The sequence below is a fragment of the Apteryx mantelli genome, chromosome 15, assembly GCF_036417845.1.
Source record: "Apteryx mantelli isolate bAptMan1 chromosome 15, bAptMan1.hap1, whole genome shotgun sequence".
Lineage (NCBI taxonomy): Eukaryota > Metazoa > Chordata > Aves > Apterygiformes > Apterygidae > Apteryx > Apteryx mantelli.
The window spans coordinates 10,532,388-10,549,912 of NC_089992.1; the positions used below are offsets into that span (position 1 = coordinate 10,532,388).

Here is a 17,525-nt window from a genome sequence, read left to right on the forward strand (position 1 = left end):
CCACACTGAAACGCCAGCGGACTGGTTATATTTGTCGTTTTCAGGGCTGTGTAGGTGGGTGTTCTTCCTCTGACTTTTCTTCAATGCCAGTCTGATTCATACTTTCAGCTACTTGTCATTTTTGCGATTAAATTCTTTAGCAGTGATAAGGTCTGGAGGAAAACAAAGATAATGAGACAAGGCTAGAATGTGCTTGTTGCAGACTCACCCAGTTTATGGATATTTCCTAAATTGTTTCTTTTTCAGCTTAATTGCTATCTGAGCTTTTTCCTTTGCTTCCCAGATTGATAAATGCACAGGAAGGTGAAATTAGTATTTCGAAGTGGAGCTAATAGTTTAAATCTGGGACTGCTTTCTTGTTATTTGTATGTACAGGAGTTCTGATCTAGATCCTCTAGATCTGGGTGTAATATCAGTAACACCAATGCTATTTCCATGATAATAAGTAAGGTCTATTTGGGTCTCATAGTTTGCCCCTGCCAATAGCATCTCTAATTCAAAATTAATCATCCAACCACCACAGAAGTCAGCAGATATATTTACACTCCCTTCTGCCTTTTTTAATATCCTTTGACCCACAGGTATTAGTGGATGGAAGATATTTTAAAGAAAGGAAACGAAGCTAAAACATTTGCCAAAAGAGTAGCTTGCAGTTTGCACTGTTTTGGTACAGCTGGGCCAAAAGAGGGGCCGGCATTTCTGTGTTGGAGCAATCCTAAAACACCCGTCTTTGCCTCCTTGCATCCACAGCCCTCACTGCTCTCTGCCCACCATGGCGTATGCTCATGGCTGGCCCAGTGGCAGGGACACGATTAACAAGGTGACTCTAAGGAGGGACATCCACATGGAGTGGATTGTTTCACGGGACGAATTAGAGCAATCCGAGCATCAAACGGGCCCAGGTGTCCGAGGCAGACCCTGCCGCTTGTCCCTTCCAAGCCCAGCCCATGAAACCTGCAGGTTTTTCTTTGGTTTCACCCTTCTCCTGACCCAGGGACTGGAGCTCTGAGCGCCTCCGGGCCACCAGCCTCCCCTGACCTTACACATGTCTCTGAGGCACATCAACAGGAAGACACACATGATAGCCAGCAAGGTAGTGCTTGGGAACTCGTTAAAAAAAGAGACAAATAGAATTGTTGTGCAATTCCTGCAAGAAAGCATGTAGGGTGGGGAAAAAACATCAAAGATGATAAGATGATGTGCTGTGTTTAAATACAGGAAATTCTTATTTTTGCTTGAATTCAATTGTCTGTGAGCCAAATGCTGCCTGACCGAGAACTTGGTTTCATGAGGAACAGTAGGAGTGTGCCTCAGGGCAGGATCCGTTATATAACTTGTTGAACTTCGGAAAGCAAAAATCATTCCTTTTGCCTAAGGAGGTACATGGGTAAAACGAAAAATTTCAGTTTATATTTAAAAATGGGCTATAATTTTTTGCCATTTGACATATCCTGAATGGTAACATTTAGGAAAGGCGTTTAAATCTCAATACACACAACTAGAGTTAGCTAAACACATACCTAACTTGTTAGCAGCCCTGTAGCAAGCTGTCTTCCAGAAGTGTCTAGCCTGAATAACAAGGTCCTGGAAAAAAATTGTTGGATGTTTGCCCAGTAGCTGTATTTGTCATCATGGGGGTTTGGATGTGTTTAATGGACTTGAGTTGAAGGCAGAACCATAAAAAGAAATATAGAAGAGGAGGAGTGAGTGACAGCGCCAGTGAGCTGGTGGCAAATGGGGACTCAAGGAACAGAGCTTAGACTGGGAGAGGGCGGCAAGGACGTGATCCCAGTTCCTTGCAGCCGTTCGTGCCGTCTCAGCAGCAGTGAGAGGCGTGGGTATTTCCCACTCTGTTTTCCCCGGGTTGGACAGGCATGCTGGTTTGGCCGGAGGTGACTTGTTGAACGGGAGTTTTGTGCCGGAGGAGATTCTGCCTGGTGCGGGGCAGGTTATCCTGAGGTCAAGAGATGTTGTTGGAGAGAAAAATCAGAGTTGTGTTCTCCTTGAGAGTGTGTAGCAGTGACCGCTTGTGATTTGTTCTTGACATGGGCTGGAGGCTGAATGGTGGCCTTTGCTTTTTTTGCCTTTTGAAGTGCAAAATTTGGTCTATGAGAGACAAACATACAGAAGCCGCACACGAGGACTCATGCTTGCTTCCCATTTTATGAAAGGGAAAGTTTCAAATTCTCAGTTGTCTCATTCCCTTTGAAAATTCGGCTCACATAGGTCTGTCCAAAATGTCAGAGGGATTGTTTTTAATAGGAGTAATAACAGTTGGGGGAAGCTGACTCACTGCATGAGAGTCTCTTGTTTTTTCAAGCCCAAGGAAAAAATAAGTAATTTTTCAGTTGCATGCTGCATTCCTCACTGGCTTACCCCAGATTTTCATCAGTGAGATCAGGACTTGGACTCTGCACTTCCATGGTCATCAGCTACGTGACACACCATGTCAACAAACATGGTGGAAGTTGTTTTCTAGAATAATATTCATCAGCTTAGAAGTTCCCTTGGCTAAAACACATCTAGGATTGTTGTCCAGTATAACCACCAACCCCAGCACCAGATCATGCCCATTTTGCCAGGGCTGATGCTCCATCCTAGACAGTCAAGGGACACATTCACAATATTTAACCAGTGTTTGTTGGTCCTCTCCCTGGAGGGGGGAGTCCCATAAATACACTCTTGCTATGTTTGCTGTAGCCAGATCCCATCTCCAAGTTGTGTTACTCACTTTGGTCCCCACCATTCACAGGAGTCTCCCTTCCTCCTTTGCCTTCATCACGTTTTTTTGAGTTTTTTTGCTTTTTGGAGTTTGGGGTTTAACCGTACGGGTTGTTTTGAGACCTATAAATGAGGTATGTATGTGTGTATGTGCAAACATGTATCTATCACATGTCCAAGAATGGGAAACCTCTTGCCTGCTTTTTTGTCTTTCCTGCTTCCTTTTTTTTGCTTTCAGTTATCCCGGGAAGACTGGTCATTGCCAAAACACAAGGATACTTTTTTTAACATTTTGTTTGGTGTTTTTGCTTCACCCGAAGGAGCCAGAGCTGCAAATGTCAATATCCTGGTGAAAAAAGAATGGCTTCTTGGGTTTGTTTCACCCAGCCATCTCCAAAAGGAAAAAAACAGACTAAATACGTTCATGAAAATACATGAAACACGCTATGTGGATTGCTGGATGACAGTAACAGAGGGGCAGGAGTGTCAGGTCTGATACAGGCTGATTTCAGCAGACCCTTTAACATTTTCAGAGTGGTGTTTGAAACCGGTACAACTCACTAAAAAGTGACTTTGTGCTAGCACATATTTAATTTTGCTTCTTCAAATGCCAATTTTTTGGTAAGAAAATGCTAGCCTGGCACATTGCTGGCAAATGCTGGCAAACAAGAAAAAAGGAAAGAAAAATATTCCTTATGTCTAAAATAAGCTGAACTTTATCACTAGAAAAGATTGTGAACACAGTTATTTAGTTTTGGGATGAAAACATCTTAAACAGCTCAATAGTTTTCTATACATGCTAATATGACTATCACTTAAGGCGACAGCTATTTCAAAAGTTGGGCATTCCACCTGAGCATATTTTTGTTTCTCTTGCAAATAACTCCCAAGAGTGAAAGAAAGGCAGGCCTTGCTTATCGCTACATTTGATAGCATTTTGTATGTTGCTTAGTGTGGCTCCTACCCCTTGTGTTTTAAATGATTTTTCCCCCTTTTGTTTGTGCAAGTCTTTGAGCATTAGAGAAAGTAAAGCTACAGGTGCTCCCAGGAGACTCAGGCAAGGGTCTGAAATTAGTCTGAATTCATAGTTTGGGATGTATTACGATTTCAGTGTTTTCTCTTCTTGAAAACAGAGATGCCTCCAAAAGTGACTGACAGCACAAGACCTATTGACTGCTACTGCAATTTGTGTTCCTAAGTCTCCCGGTCACCCGTGAAGATCCCAAGCGATGTTATGCTGGTGCCTAGAGTGGCAGGACAAGGACTTCTGTTCTTACAGGGCATTTAGAATGGGTCAAATTTTTCTTCCTCTGTCTGCAAATATTCACCCCAAAGTAGCAAGTAGAAAAGAAAACAGAACAGAGAGGTTTGAGTACAGAAATAAATGAGGAGCCACAGTTAACTGATCAGTCTCAGAGAGAGAAAGGCTTCCTGCACCTGAGATCCAGCCAGAAGGTCCTCTGTGGCCAGTGCAGTGGCCAAGGAAGGCACATGCGCTTCTGTTTCCCTTTGAACACAATCTTCAAACCCTCCATGCTTGATTACAGCTCATAGCCTGAGGTTGCGTTTCTCCTTTAGTTATGGCAATGACTGGAAGAAAGGCAGCTAAGCCCTATCTGGTTGCCAGATGCCAGGCAGAGTCCTGCAGGCCATCTCTCAGGAGCTCTGTTGTTTCTTGCTTTGCTTTCCTAGATATAGTGGAATCCAATTCAGCAGCACCGCCAGGTATATGGGAGAGGGTTTACAACGGCTTCTGTACAAGCTGCAGAAACAAAACCAAAGTAAAGAACTAAGAAGGAAGCTGTTTAATACCACTAAGTTAGAAAACAACCACCTTACTCTTTTCTATATTTACGTAAAGGATAACTTCTAATAACTTCTCATCTGACATCTCCTCCCAAACCCTTTGTTGGGGGAATGTACTTATTCCCATCTCTTCCTCCACAAACTGCAAAGTAGGCGCTTTTCATTTGATCTTCTCAATCTTGATATGATATATTTCAGTATTTCACTCAGTCTGCTCACATGCACAATAGGCTCTAGCAATCATATTCCCAAATGCCCGGAGATTCAAGACAGTCACAGCTGTGGTTTTTTTCACTCTTTTTTTCCTTCACCCTCCAATTTCCTTTTCTAGTGCCTTTCTTGTTCCCTGGGGAGGTGGCAGTCAGTGTAACACTGCACTGAAGCTGGTTCCCAGTGTTCGAGGGAGATGACAAGGTCTTTTTGTGACGGTGTCTTCGGGGGATGAAATGTGCTAACGCAATGCAAATCACCCTTATGAAACAGCTGAATGTCCTGGGACTCTGTCCTAAAAATATTCTACAGACATGGCTCCAGTGCATTTTTTTTCATTTCCTCTGGTCAGTGGCCAAATCATCTGAAAATATATCCATTTCTAGCCGTCCTGTGTTATGACACAGCTGGAGTTGCTTAAAATCTAGAGGGCAGTATTTGGCTTAAGCCGATAGGTCTTTGTATGGCTTTGATTTGTTATTCTAGAACAGCCTATCCCCCCTTCCATCCTGTAGATATTGTTTTCTTTTGTTTTAATGAGAAAACCAGAAGAAGACTGACAGAGCTTTGCTCTTGCGCTGTTCATGTATAATGCAAAGTGGAGGTCTAGGCATGTAGACTCCCAGATGTCTCCAAATCAAAGGGGTTTCCCCCCACTCACTGCTCCCAATGGATGACGTGTCATTTCAGTGGAGCCTTTGGAGAAACCTTGTCTTGCGCAGCCTTGTAGGACCCAGAAAGATGGCCGATGAAGGTTTTGTTTGTCTATCTCTAAGCCAACTTTATATTCTCACATTTTAACCAGGGAACTCGGTAATTAAAAGTATACGTTTAAAGCCTGGATGGCTTCTGGTAATATAAGGAAGGTTAGCCACAGGTTCAGACACCTACATGGGGCACACTGAGCCACTTCAGAGGCTGAAGAGGAAAAAAATATTTAAGCTAATTACCTTGGTATTCAGGTTTTGTTTGCAAGTGTAACCTGCTTGTGGCTTTCTGCTTTTTGGTAGCCATAGGGAGCACTCTCCCAGCAGAGTGCCTCACTCGGGAAGATCAGGGCTTCGGGATTTTGGGGAGGATCCTTCCCATCAGTGTCGGAATCGCACTGTACCAACATCTTTGGCTCTGATCCTTGTAACATAGGTTGATAGTTTGGAGCCAGTTTTCCTCTCAGCAAGGGTGGCGATGCAATTTGGAGGGCAAAGGAAAGCCATAGGGGCAGTTGTTTGGCTGATGTAGACGTGCAGGCCGAAATTCTGGCAGACGAGTTAAAAGACCCTTTAACTTTGGCCTTAGTTATTCTGAACTTTGAATGTTGAAGAGAGAGCAGGGCAGAGAGAGATTTGAATGGAAACCATAATAATAAACTTTGCAGTAAAGTGGAGGAAGCAGGTCTCTCTAAACCGTGGCTCTGGTTCAAGTCAGAGATTACTTGTAATTCCTGAATCTGTGCCCCTGGAGAAACGTCTGCTGGATCCTGGTTCCCTCTCCTGCAGCAGCTCTGGATGCGCTGGATGGAGCCCGGGGTGCCGCAGGACGTGGTCGTGGATATGCGACTGGTCATACCTCCGCCTTAGGGGGCCGGGGAGAGAAAGTCTCCGGTTTTAAGCAGTCCTGGCACCTGACTCGGAGTCCTCTGAGGTCAATCAAGGTCTCTGGATCACATCTCTCGTAATAAGCAGTCGTTGTTTCCAGACAAAGAAAATAAAACTCTGCTTTTCTTTGGCTTTGAGGATTTTTATTTTTATTTTTAAGGAGGAGGAGAACCTCAAGGGGCATTTCTTTGTTTTTCCCCTAAAGATTAAGCTCTTGGCTGAAGACCATCTCTCCTGTTTGCAGGCCTGTAACTGTTTTTTCTCTTTTTCCCTCTGCCTCCCCTTTTCTGCTGACAGAGGAGACTGGCTGCGTGTTGCCCTCTGTTATCCCCGGGAAGCCGTTTTCCACGTGATGGCGGATGTCTACCAGCGACGGACAGGGACGGTGCACAGCGTGAAGCACTACGTGGCAGCTGCCTCCCGGTACGGTGCTCTCGGTGGCACCAGCGAGCGGCTCTTCTACTTCGACCGGGCGTCAGGGTGAGTGGAGCCGCACGGCCGACGCTGGGGATCCTCCTCGCCTGCCCCGGCACCTCCTCTCCCTCTCTCCCGGTTAAAATTCGGTGTGGCCATCTCACATGCTCCTCTCACTGGATTTCAGGCCAAAATGCAGTTGCAGACTGGAGCCTCTGGTCTAGGTCTGCCTCTGTACCACTGAGCAGTGCCTTGCATTGCTGTTAAGAAAAAGGCTAATTTTGTGCCCGGCCCTGTCTCCTTTGAGGCATCCCGGCTGCTGGTGTTCACATTGCTGGAGCTGTGGGTCTGGTGTAAATATTTGGTAGAATCCATCCATCCCAAAGGACCATGACAAGGAGCCCTCTCGTGACTCCAACACCGAGAGAGTTTGGGAAATTTCAACTGCTTCATATTGACGAGAGACTTTTAAAATTAACACTCTCTGAAAATAGTTTGTTTAAAACGAAGGAGAGCATCTTAGCGCATCTTTTATTTTGAAGTCATAAAATGAGTGCTAGAGAACATGCACCAGTTGCTCCTCAAGTCATATTTAAAGAAATTCTTCAGGTAGAAAAGACACACTTCTGTGCCCGAACTCCATGTGTGAGTCTCCGGTAGGTGTCACAACTGCGTTAAGCCCTGAGTGCAATATCAGGCGTGTGACTAGGTGCAAGTCAGCGGGAGTCATATTTTTCCGATATTCTGCCCTCCGTGCTCCCATGGGACGTGCGTCGCTGCCTTCCAGCAGGGCCAAAGCCTCCCCGGCCGGATTTGCCCGTTGTACGACACGCAAGCGTGCAGCAGGGCCGCAGCTGGGGCCGACTCTATTAATTTTCACCTTTTCAGAGGAGCAAATGTGCATTTATTTACCTCTCTACTTATCTTCCTATCTTCGGGGCTTATCATTGGGAGCTCAAGATGCAGCACAGTACCAAAAATGAGTAATAGTAATACTACCCTTGAAAGAATCTAGAACACCTTTGGTTAAAAAAACATATTACGAAACTGTGTTTCTCGGTCAGCTAAAATAGTTGGGGAGGAAAAAAGTGTTTTTGTGGTCTAACCATGGGTCCCATGATGCTTTACCTAACTAAACAGCTCATTTGGAAATCAATCCACAAATGCCAGATTTTAAAATAAGACGGGATATATTTAGTCATTCAATCATAACATATGAGCAATTAGATCCCGGAATGCCTTCCTTGCTCACCAGGCCTTGGTGATAGGCAAGTCTCTCTCATGATTGGAACTGTGAAACAACAATTTGCTAATCAATCCTCCTTTTTTTTTTTTTGGAAATAAAATGTCACCCAAATTCTATAAATAGGTTGTTTACTAGTGAAGGGTGGGGAAAACAGTTAAACGCGTGGGTCTGTGGGGGCAGAGCCATGAACTGCCAGCAGCCATCTGGACCTGGTATGTGCAGATTGATGGGTCTAACCTAACTTAATTCTGGCAGTATTAGCCTTTTGGTTCTTTGTTTAATTCAGTGTTGCTTTTTTTAGCCTTTCAGAAGATAGAAGTTAGGGGATTGGCTTTTTTCTTTTCCTGTTGTTGTTTTTTAGACTTGATTTCATAATAAGTGGGATGTTTCCCCTTCTTTTTTTAACCCCACGTGCTGGGTCCTTGGCGAGGAACCAAGCTTACTCATTCTTGCTTCCAGAAAATACAAACAAATATTTATTTTTAAAAGGAAAAGAAAGAAAAATGCCTTTAAAGCTCAGGCATCTTTTTGATCCTGAAGCTGAGCTGAGCTGTTTATATAATTTCCTCGGCCTGAATAACAAACTGGACATGACTGAAAACAGCTCAGAACAGCTAGAAAAAACGAACTCGGAAGGCCGGTGGATCCGGCTGCCCGCGGGTGCTTGGCGTGCATGCCGCGGGCTAGGCTGTGCCTGCGCGACAGGGTGAGCACCGAGGCTCCTCTTGCTGTTGCAGGGTGCCCCCGCGCTGTGGGGACAGGGTGGGGTGGGGACGGCCCCGCGCCGAGCTGGCACGGCGAAGGTGGCCGCCTCGGGCACGCGTTGGGCACACGGCAAGCGCCGCTGGTCTCGGCGGGCCGGGAGGAGAGGGGAGCTCTCCTTGCATCCTTCCAGGACCCCTTCTGCAAGCACAGCTTGCTCGAGCGCTGCATGACACAACCGTAAGACAGAGTTATTTTGTGATGCTGGGAAACGGGAGGGTTAATGCAATTTAGCAAGTGCAGACCCTGTCCCTGGTCAGGTTTTCCTCAGCGGCTTTGACCCCTCCGTTTGCTCTCACCTGCAGGTACCTGTTTGTTCGCCTGCAAGCCCACGAAGCTCGGGAAGGACACAGCTATTGCTCTGAGCGGGGCTGCGAACGTGTTAAGATCATGGCAGAGATGTCTGCGGGGGGCTCCTGGAGCTGCGCCCCGAACCCGTTCCCGGAGCACAGCGGCCGGCCGGCGGCTCCCTGGTGCCCCGCGTCCCAGCGCCGGGCCGGGCCGTGCCGGGCCTGCGGGGCCCCTCAGGTACCCCCCGGCAGCTTGCTTTGCCGCGTTCAGCCGCGTCTAGGTTGTGCGGTGTATGTGCGTCTGCATAAAGTCAATTCATTTTCATAGTGTCCAAGGAGAAGTCTTAGGGAATTCCCAGTTGCTTGCGAGTCCGACCAGCATCATGTAACGTAGACGGTAGGGTGTCAAAGGTGTAAATCCTGTAGAATTGTTTCAAGCTCATACCAATTTTATAGCCAGGCAAAATATCTGAAATTCGTACTCAACTTTTTAACTTATTTTGTGGGAAAGTGGACTACACAACCTCCGGAGGTCCTTGCCAACCAATATTGCCATGATTCTTTGATAAAAGCTGTCTTGCTAAGGAGCACTTATATGTGAACAAGGACCATAATCTGAAAAAGTGAATTCTTAAAGTTTTGCAGTCATAGGTACAAGCATTGGTACTTGATGTCCTTTGGTGATGAAAACTAGTTAGCAAGCCAGTTTTTAAGTTTCTGTCTTTCATGTAATTGCAGCTTGCTATCACTAGCAAACCCTCAATCAAGTATGTAAGAATACAGATCCAGTCTCTCAGCACGGCTGATATACAAAACCACTTGACATCTGCGTTCATTAAGGTACGTGTTTTACCACATTTGAAATGGTGATTAAACAGGGGAAACTTTATCTCCAATGAAAGTTATTGCAAAACCTTGCTGAGCCTTGACAAGAGGAAATGGGATGTTCCAGTGGAAGATCCAGCTACATTGTTCTCCTCTATAATTAGCTCCATTAAAGCAGCCAGGAGCTTGTATTCTATTCAGATGAGGATTTGAGCCCTTAGGGGGGAAAAAAAAAGCCTTTTATCGCCTCAAAAGAAGAATTAACGCCACCACTCTAATATAGAGGAATGGTGGGGAAAAGCACACCAAAAGTCACTGTTTACAAAGGACCTAGGGGACAAAAACAAGTTTGTTTTTCTGATTCTCTTTGCTGGCACTGCACTAAAAAGTAAAATTACAAGATAAAATAAAATAAAAAATAAAATTACAAGATTAGAAGATCTTACATGTCTGCCTAGATGGAGAAGGGTGACTATGAAACCATGTTTGCCAGGACACTATCCAGGTTAACATGCCTGTATGCTACTGAATTGCAATCATTGCTAACAAATGCCAAGCAAAGCTTGTACAGCATCCTTAAGGAATCAGAGCAGCCAAGATTTTTTGCCATGTGCACTGGCTGTGTTGTCAACATTTAATTCAAAACCATTAGCAAGTAGGAGTTATTTGAGGAAGCATCCTCCTTACCTGCGGGGAATTGCAAAGCCCCGCATGTGTGCCGCGCTTACGGGCTCTTTGTTCATAGCCAAGTCTGCTCAGCGAGGTGGCAAAACTAGGGGTATCCACAAAGCCTCTTTGCATTTTCCAAAGCTTTAATTCAAACCTTTGTTTTCCAAAGAAAGTTTTATTTCAGACACACGTACTCCTAGCTGAATTAAAGGCTGGGCTAGGCAAACAATAAGGACTAATGTTTGAAAGAGGATTCTCACGCTCAACCTTAAAAGGCTGAAGAAATATAGAAAGAATGTAATGAAGGAGAGAAGCCCCGCACTACTGAGGCAGGTGTTTTGTTCATGTTTTGCCAAATGAAACTCAGATCTCAAAAAATATTTTAAGTTTATAATCCAGGCTTCCATGAGGCTTGAATTAATTTTCTTTCTAAGGAGAGGGGGGGACAGTCCCACCCTCCCTCATCCTGCCCTCAGCTACATGTTCCCACCTTCCCCCACGTGCTGGCCCAAGGGCTCGTGCGGCTGCGGGGTGACGGGGAGCCGCCCCAGGCGGCTGAAGCCCCTCGCGGTGCCCTGGTCCTGCTCCCAGTGCAGGACCTGAGCCATGGGCTGGCGCAGAGGAGCCGTCGGGAGCATGCAATGGGGAGGTAGGCGTACAGTGGGCTGGTTTTTTGCCAGCTGCTCACGTTCAGGTCGTTGATCTGTGCCCTGTCAGCATGTAGAATTTGACATGCTGAAGCTTCCTAGTCCGAGGAGCCTGGGACAGGCAGCACCGCGGTGAAGGATTTAGTCCGTCTGCACATCCTCGTCCTAACTCCCCGCTGCCCACCCATGACCCAGACACTCATGTTTCCCTTACCCTTGACCCTCTATTGCACTCACCATCCTGTTCAGCCTCCTCATCTTGCAGTAGCCGCTTTTTAACACTTCCCTTTCCTATTCCCTCTGGCTGTGTATTCCCTGGAGGCATCCGCTTGTCTCAGATGGACGGGAGGCATTTGAGCTCCTGAGCGTTTGAGGGCTTCGGAGACTACGTGGAGTATGTGGCGTGTGGCCTGGGCTGAGGTTTCTCACCACCTGGCTGTGGCACACCATTGCTGGGCTTGGAGGAGGTTGTGTGCTATCTGTCCTCGCGGCTGGGCTGGCCCCCAGGGATGCCCTGGAGATGCACCAGGGCCGGGCACCTCAGAGAGCCCTTACACTGCTAAACATGAAGATGGTGGTGCATCATGAGAGATGTAAACTGAGGAAGGAGCCCTTGCTTTAGGAAAGGTGGCGAGTATAAGCCACTTGTGCTAGATCTTCCTCGAGGCACTGGGACAGCACTACAAAGAAGAAATATTTTGGTTTTGAAACTTTTGATATCACATTTCCAGGGAAAATAAAAGTGTCCAGTTTTTTACTTCTATTCCCCATCCACTGTCCCAGCACCTCTCCTTTGCTACTTGGTCAAATCTGCTTTGCTAAGTGACAGTAATTTCAACCCACATGAAAAGCATCTGTATTAAGACTAAACTAAACATTTTACTCCTGGGATTCTCAGCTTCCCAACTTTATCTTCATAATGCACAAAAGATGTAGATGACCTTATTTCTCATGTTTTTATACCCCATTGGGCATACCAGAGTCGATGAGAAATAAGATTTTGCCTGCTTCCTGTGACTCACCAGTTGTAAGGGATTTCACATCATCTGTACTAATTACACACTTAAAATTATGGGATGTAAGTGCTTGTTATTTTCCTTGCTTGTAACTTCCATCTTGTGAAAAAGTAGGATCAAAATATGAAGCTCCCCTGTCATTTACTGCCTGCTTCCATAAAACTTACCTGTGTTTTTGTTGCAGATAAATGATAAAATTTTCCTGTTCAATAGCCGTGGGATATTCTTCGTGGTGCTAGATGCATGTTCTGGAGCAGTCGTGAGTAGGCGGCACTTTGACACAGTCAGTGGTGAAAATGCTGCCAATTCAATAACTGACTATGTTCAAACATTTATAAAAGAGAGGTAAGCAAAGTGCTGAAAGCCCAGTTCATGTAGCAACACGTGGGTGACAGACAAAAGAAAATGACCTACTTTCATACCTGAACCTGTGCGCTGAAGAAATCTGGCAAAGATTAAATATATTCAGACACCAAGTTTCGGCCAGATATAAGAGAAGCACTGTTTCTCTGACAGGACTGCACAGATTAGAGCAGACAGAAACAGATTTTCTGGAAAATTGGCAATTCCTTCTAAATTAACAATTCATTTTCCAGTATGGGGTAGATAAGGTCCTTGCAGTGACATTTGCAATTCTGTCCACTTATCCTGATGTCCAGCAATTTCCTGGCAGCTGATGATGTAGTTTTCCATTTCTGAAATGAGTTGGCTTCTGTTTATTCTTGCTGATTGTTTTTGCATCTTTCGGCAGATGAAAAAATCCTAGGCGTGCCGGGTTTGCCAGTACGATTTTTCCTGGGCAAGCCGCGAATAGGCCTGCCTGCCTGCCTGCCGGCTCTCTTACCTTGAATGTGCGCTGGCAACGGTCTGGATCATCTCTGTCTGTGTCTGATCCGCATTCCTTGTGGTTTTATGTGTCGCCACATAAACACGGAACAACAGAGATTTATAGATAAATTCTTGGCTGCTGACAGAAGCAGGTCAAATAACCAGAAAACAGACTTTCAGTCCAAGACATTTCTGAGCAGTTCATGACCAGCAACTTGAACGCTCCAGAGTTATTACATCTTTATTTATGCACATGAGCATGTATCTGTATGTAAAGTGCATGAATGATGAGTGATGATGTGATGAGTGTACCTTTGGCTTGATTTTCTCCTATGGACGCATATTTTGCAAGCCTGGGCATTCAACTAAGTGCAACCAGTTGTGCCTGTAATTCATTGCAGGTACAGCTCACTGAGGGCTTAAAGCATATCTGTGAGGACCAAAGTCAGACTGAGGCTTGACTGAAAATCAGAGCCAGAATATAGAGGGTTGCAGGGTCTCAGGACTGCACAGTAACTGAATTTCTTCTGCAGCCGAGTATCTTTCTCTCCCATGGGATGCACTTTCAAACAATCATTCATGCTGTGTTTGATTCCATGTGAAGCACAGGTTTAATTCAGGAACATATTTAAACAGAGGTTTAAAGATATGGAGGCTCATGTGTGGTTGGAACCAAAGAGATTTAAGCGTGTTCTTAAAGTTGAGCAGGCTCTTAAGTGCTTTTCTGGATTGGAGCTTAAGGGCTTGCAGTGCTTAACAAAAGTCACATTTTGTGATCATGCGGTAATTCCTGCCCTTCTTTTCAGATCACTTGTTCTTGTGTGCTCCAGAGATATCACAGAAATGGCGGGGAGTTCTGCAACGTCTGTCTTCACCAGGTTAGGGTCCGCAAAGCCTATTATCTTCCATAAAAAAGGTAAATATATTTGTTCTGTCATGGTTTTTTTGCCTAAAAATTATTGCTGTGTTTTCTTAGCAAAAATATACAGATAACTTTCATAGTGTTTATCAGTGTATTTGCTACTATAAAATATACCAATGTAATCTAGTAAAAACTTCTTGGCTCAGGGATGGTCTGAAGCAGAGGAGTTATTTTAAGTTTTTGACCCTAGCTCAGCAGTAAGAAGCTGCATGCTGCAAATTTTTCATCCTAAAAAGAGCCTTTTTTTCCAGTGAAAAATAAATCATTTGGTAAACATTTGATAAAGACTCCATCTCTAAAATTCAAATGCTTTACAAGGGAAAACAACCATAAACTAAAAGGTTGATGAAAAAGAAAATAGCCTGAAGTGAAATAGGAAAAAAAAATTTTTTGGATGGAAGGAAAGTGAAATCATCAGTTTGGGAAAGTTCTTACCATATTTTTACCTTGGTATCATTGGTCCAGATAATCCAAGTGGATTTGCATGGCAGAGTTTTAGAGCATTGGTTTAGAAACGTTGCCCCTGCATTTTCAAAGAAACAAGAAGGCAAGTTGAAAAATCATTGCAGAAAACAGGGGACCAATCCCAATCAGTCAAGCTTTATTCAACCCGCAATACGCTTCTCCTCGGGGTGAGAAGGCAGCAAGTTTTTGCTGGAGTATTTTGGGGTCTTATCTCGAAATCGTGCAGCCGCACATCCCTATAATATAAATAATCAAAGGAAGGCAAAGGCCGCCCAGCGTAGGTCTGAGCAGCTCCCCTGCGGTCCCAGTGCTGCCCCCAGCAGCGGCCTGCAGCACCCATCAGAAATCTGTCCGTCCTTGCTGTGACGGAGCTGCTCCAAGCATCACGTGCCACGCGGCGCACTGCGACGCCTCCGACCGGCACCCTTCTGCGGCAGCACAGGTCTCGGTCTGAACTCCCTGTTTCTGATCGACTTAGCTAAACTTCTTGTGGAAGCTCAGGGTGCAGGTAGCTGCTCTCCACACCTTGCCTTTACTGCGCTGGGTTTCCTACTGGAAGTCAGGCGGTTGTTGAAGTCCAGGTTTGGAGAAATAATTCATTCAGTTGATAAGGAAATCAGGAGAGCAACCAGCCAGCTTGGTGAGGATTCATTTGCTGTCTCTTAAGCAGAAATCAGATGCAGAATTGGCAGTATTTTCAGCTCTGTTTAAATTTTTTCTTTCTTTGCTTCTGCTTTATTGAAACGTACATCAGTTTTTGGTTCAAGGTCTAAAGCTCCTTCCTACTACTGTCCCAGGAGGAGGAGAACATATTCTTTACAGCCGAGGCAGCAATTTCACTTTGGTGCCTGTTTGGTTCCTGAGAAGCTGTTTTTTCTTTCATCATTTTAAAAGCAAAAATTTGAGGTTTTCTTTTTCCCTTTTTGTCCTAGAACTTCATTGCTTCATTCTTTCATGAAAGCCCTGAATGCTTTTGGAAGGAATTTCTTGATTAAAAAGTAATCTTGTTTTGTTTGTTTTGCCGAACTTCCTTTCCCTGAAACACCTGTGCTGCTCGCTTCCGCGTGGCACTCGCAATTCTGCCTCCAGCCCCGACCGCTGCCGGAGCATAAAAAGGAGCAGTCAAAACACCCAGTGCTAGGGAAAAGCCAAGGAGCTGCAGGTGGCCTTCTCCTTGCTCTTGCTCAGGGTGCCGTGAGAGGATGCTGTGCTGGACTAAACCGCTGCTGGCCGATCACATGTTGCTCCTATTAAGCTTTTCGTAAGAGCCATGGTGTTAACCCATGGTCTGCCCTGATTTCCAGGCCGGGTAATTATGTTCTGATTCATTAGCATTCTCCTGCTGCTTCAGGTATGTGCACTATTTGTCTTCCCAACTTCCCAAATGATTTTATGCAGCCGCTGCGGTCCGCTCTGGGGGTGGCTGCATTTTAGGGAAGGTTAAAACAATTCTCCTAAGTGCATATTGCTCCTACCAAAGGTAATGCAGAAACCGTGATCCTCTTGACACCAGTGGGATCAGGATTTAGGGTCTTGTTGCCTGGTTTTTCAAAACCTTATTCGAATTAGAAGTGTTTACAGGAATAGTCTCAATCCAACCATCTGCAAATAGCCTCGGGAGTCTTTGCAATGAAAAGCATAATATAAACACAGGACATTATTATTAAAATCAAAGAAGACATAATGCCTTTGTACTTTGTGATGGCAGAGAACCATAATGGAGATGACATGGGGAACAGTTTAGCCATAGCAGGAAGAAACTGATGTAAACTAATAAAAGAAGGATTCAAAGCTCCTAACCATTTTCATGTAGTCAAATATGAAACAGTACCAATGCTTAAAAATAAAGAGTAAAACAATATTCCTGCTAACTCACATCCGGGAATCTATCTTAGTTTATTGAAATACCTGCAGATCTGTGCTGCAGTGAGGTTACAGCTTCAGCAAGGCTTATTCCCTCTTTCATCATCCTTTTTTGTCTCCTAAATGTTCTGTTATTTTAATCCAAGGCAAAAAAAAAAAAAAAAGGCTAAGAAGTTTCTGTGGTGTGTGGAGTGAGTCCATGCTGTGCCGCTAATCAGTGAACTGATCCATCCAGAGGGTCACTCTCTTTGTGTCTGTTTTTCAGGGAGTTTTGCTATGCTTGGCTATAAAGGGCGAGCCAAGCCCTCCTGGATTAAAATCCTTAATCATGCTGCTTATCAGAAAGCTGCTTCTCTACAGCATTATGTTCCCCTGAAGCTGAAGGAATATCAATGTTCAGGTAGTGCCAACGAGCCCCCAGAATTGGCTTTGTCTCAGGACAACTAGCAGCACAACTCTGCGGAGACTGCAGAGCCCCGCGACTAAATCCTCCTGCCTCCCTGGCACAACATCAGCCAGGCAAATCCTACTGCTGTTACCAAAGCTTGCCAGTGTTTTTATGGGATTGTACCAAGCCAATGTTGTTCATTTGTATATTTTATAACTAATAAATATATTCTCACCTTATCATCTGTAGTAGAGTTCTTTTTTCAAACAGTGCTTCAGAGGGCAGGGTAGGAAAAGCCTGCGGGCTGCCGTTCCCAAGAAGATGAGAAGTATTTGAACATATCTACTATTTGGTATAAAACGGTAAGTTTTGAAGGTAAAAAACACTCTTCAGAATCATAGGAACTGGAAATGAAACTTGGCGTGGACATTTTAGCAGCATCCAGAGAAACAGATGAGCTACAGTAGAGGTAGGGAATTCTCCCTTCATCCCATTTTCCGTACACTGATGTCTGCTTTTAAAGAAAATACGTGTCCATCTGACATGGCTCTGTAGGTGAACTCAAGTTAATAAAACCTGCTTGCGTCGATGGATAAGCCTGCACTGATCTCACAATAATGTCTTCTAATCAAACAATATATACGGCAAAACAAGGAATTATAAATGTGTTTCTGTCTGTAGCTAATGATTGGTGAAATGATATTTGCCCAGCTGATGTGAGTATTTAATTAAAGACCAACAGGAATGAAAACCAGGATAAAGCACATGCTGTGTAGGGTAAAATCTTGCATTCCTCTTTCCAGACAATGCTCATATTGAATTCCTTCTGCCATTGAGGACCGGGCAACTTCTGGTATT

The 17,525-nt window shown here is 44.8% G+C and overlaps 1 protein-coding gene across 1 annotated transcript in view; it reads left to right on the forward strand.

The window, feature by feature from the left end:
- Nucleotides 1-16,906, forward strand: part of LOC106497269 (inactive cell surface hyaluronidase CEMIP2-like) — a 56,043-nt gene extending 39,137 nt beyond the window's left edge. Inside the window, exons 18-23 of the mRNA XM_067305790.1 lie at nt 6,630-6,812; nt 9,060-9,282; nt 9,783-9,884; nt 12,386-12,546; nt 13,836-13,945; nt 16,545-16,906. Of these exons, the coding sequence (XP_067161891.1) occupies nt 6,630-6,812; nt 9,060-9,282; nt 9,783-9,884; nt 12,386-12,546; nt 13,836-13,945; nt 16,545-16,726 (961 nt within the window). The 3' untranslated portion in view covers nt 16,727-16,906. The remainder of the gene's footprint in view (nt 1-6,629; nt 6,813-9,059; nt 9,283-9,782; nt 9,885-12,385; nt 12,547-13,835; nt 13,946-16,544) is intronic.
- Nucleotides 16,907-17,525: the final 619 nt, after the last annotated feature.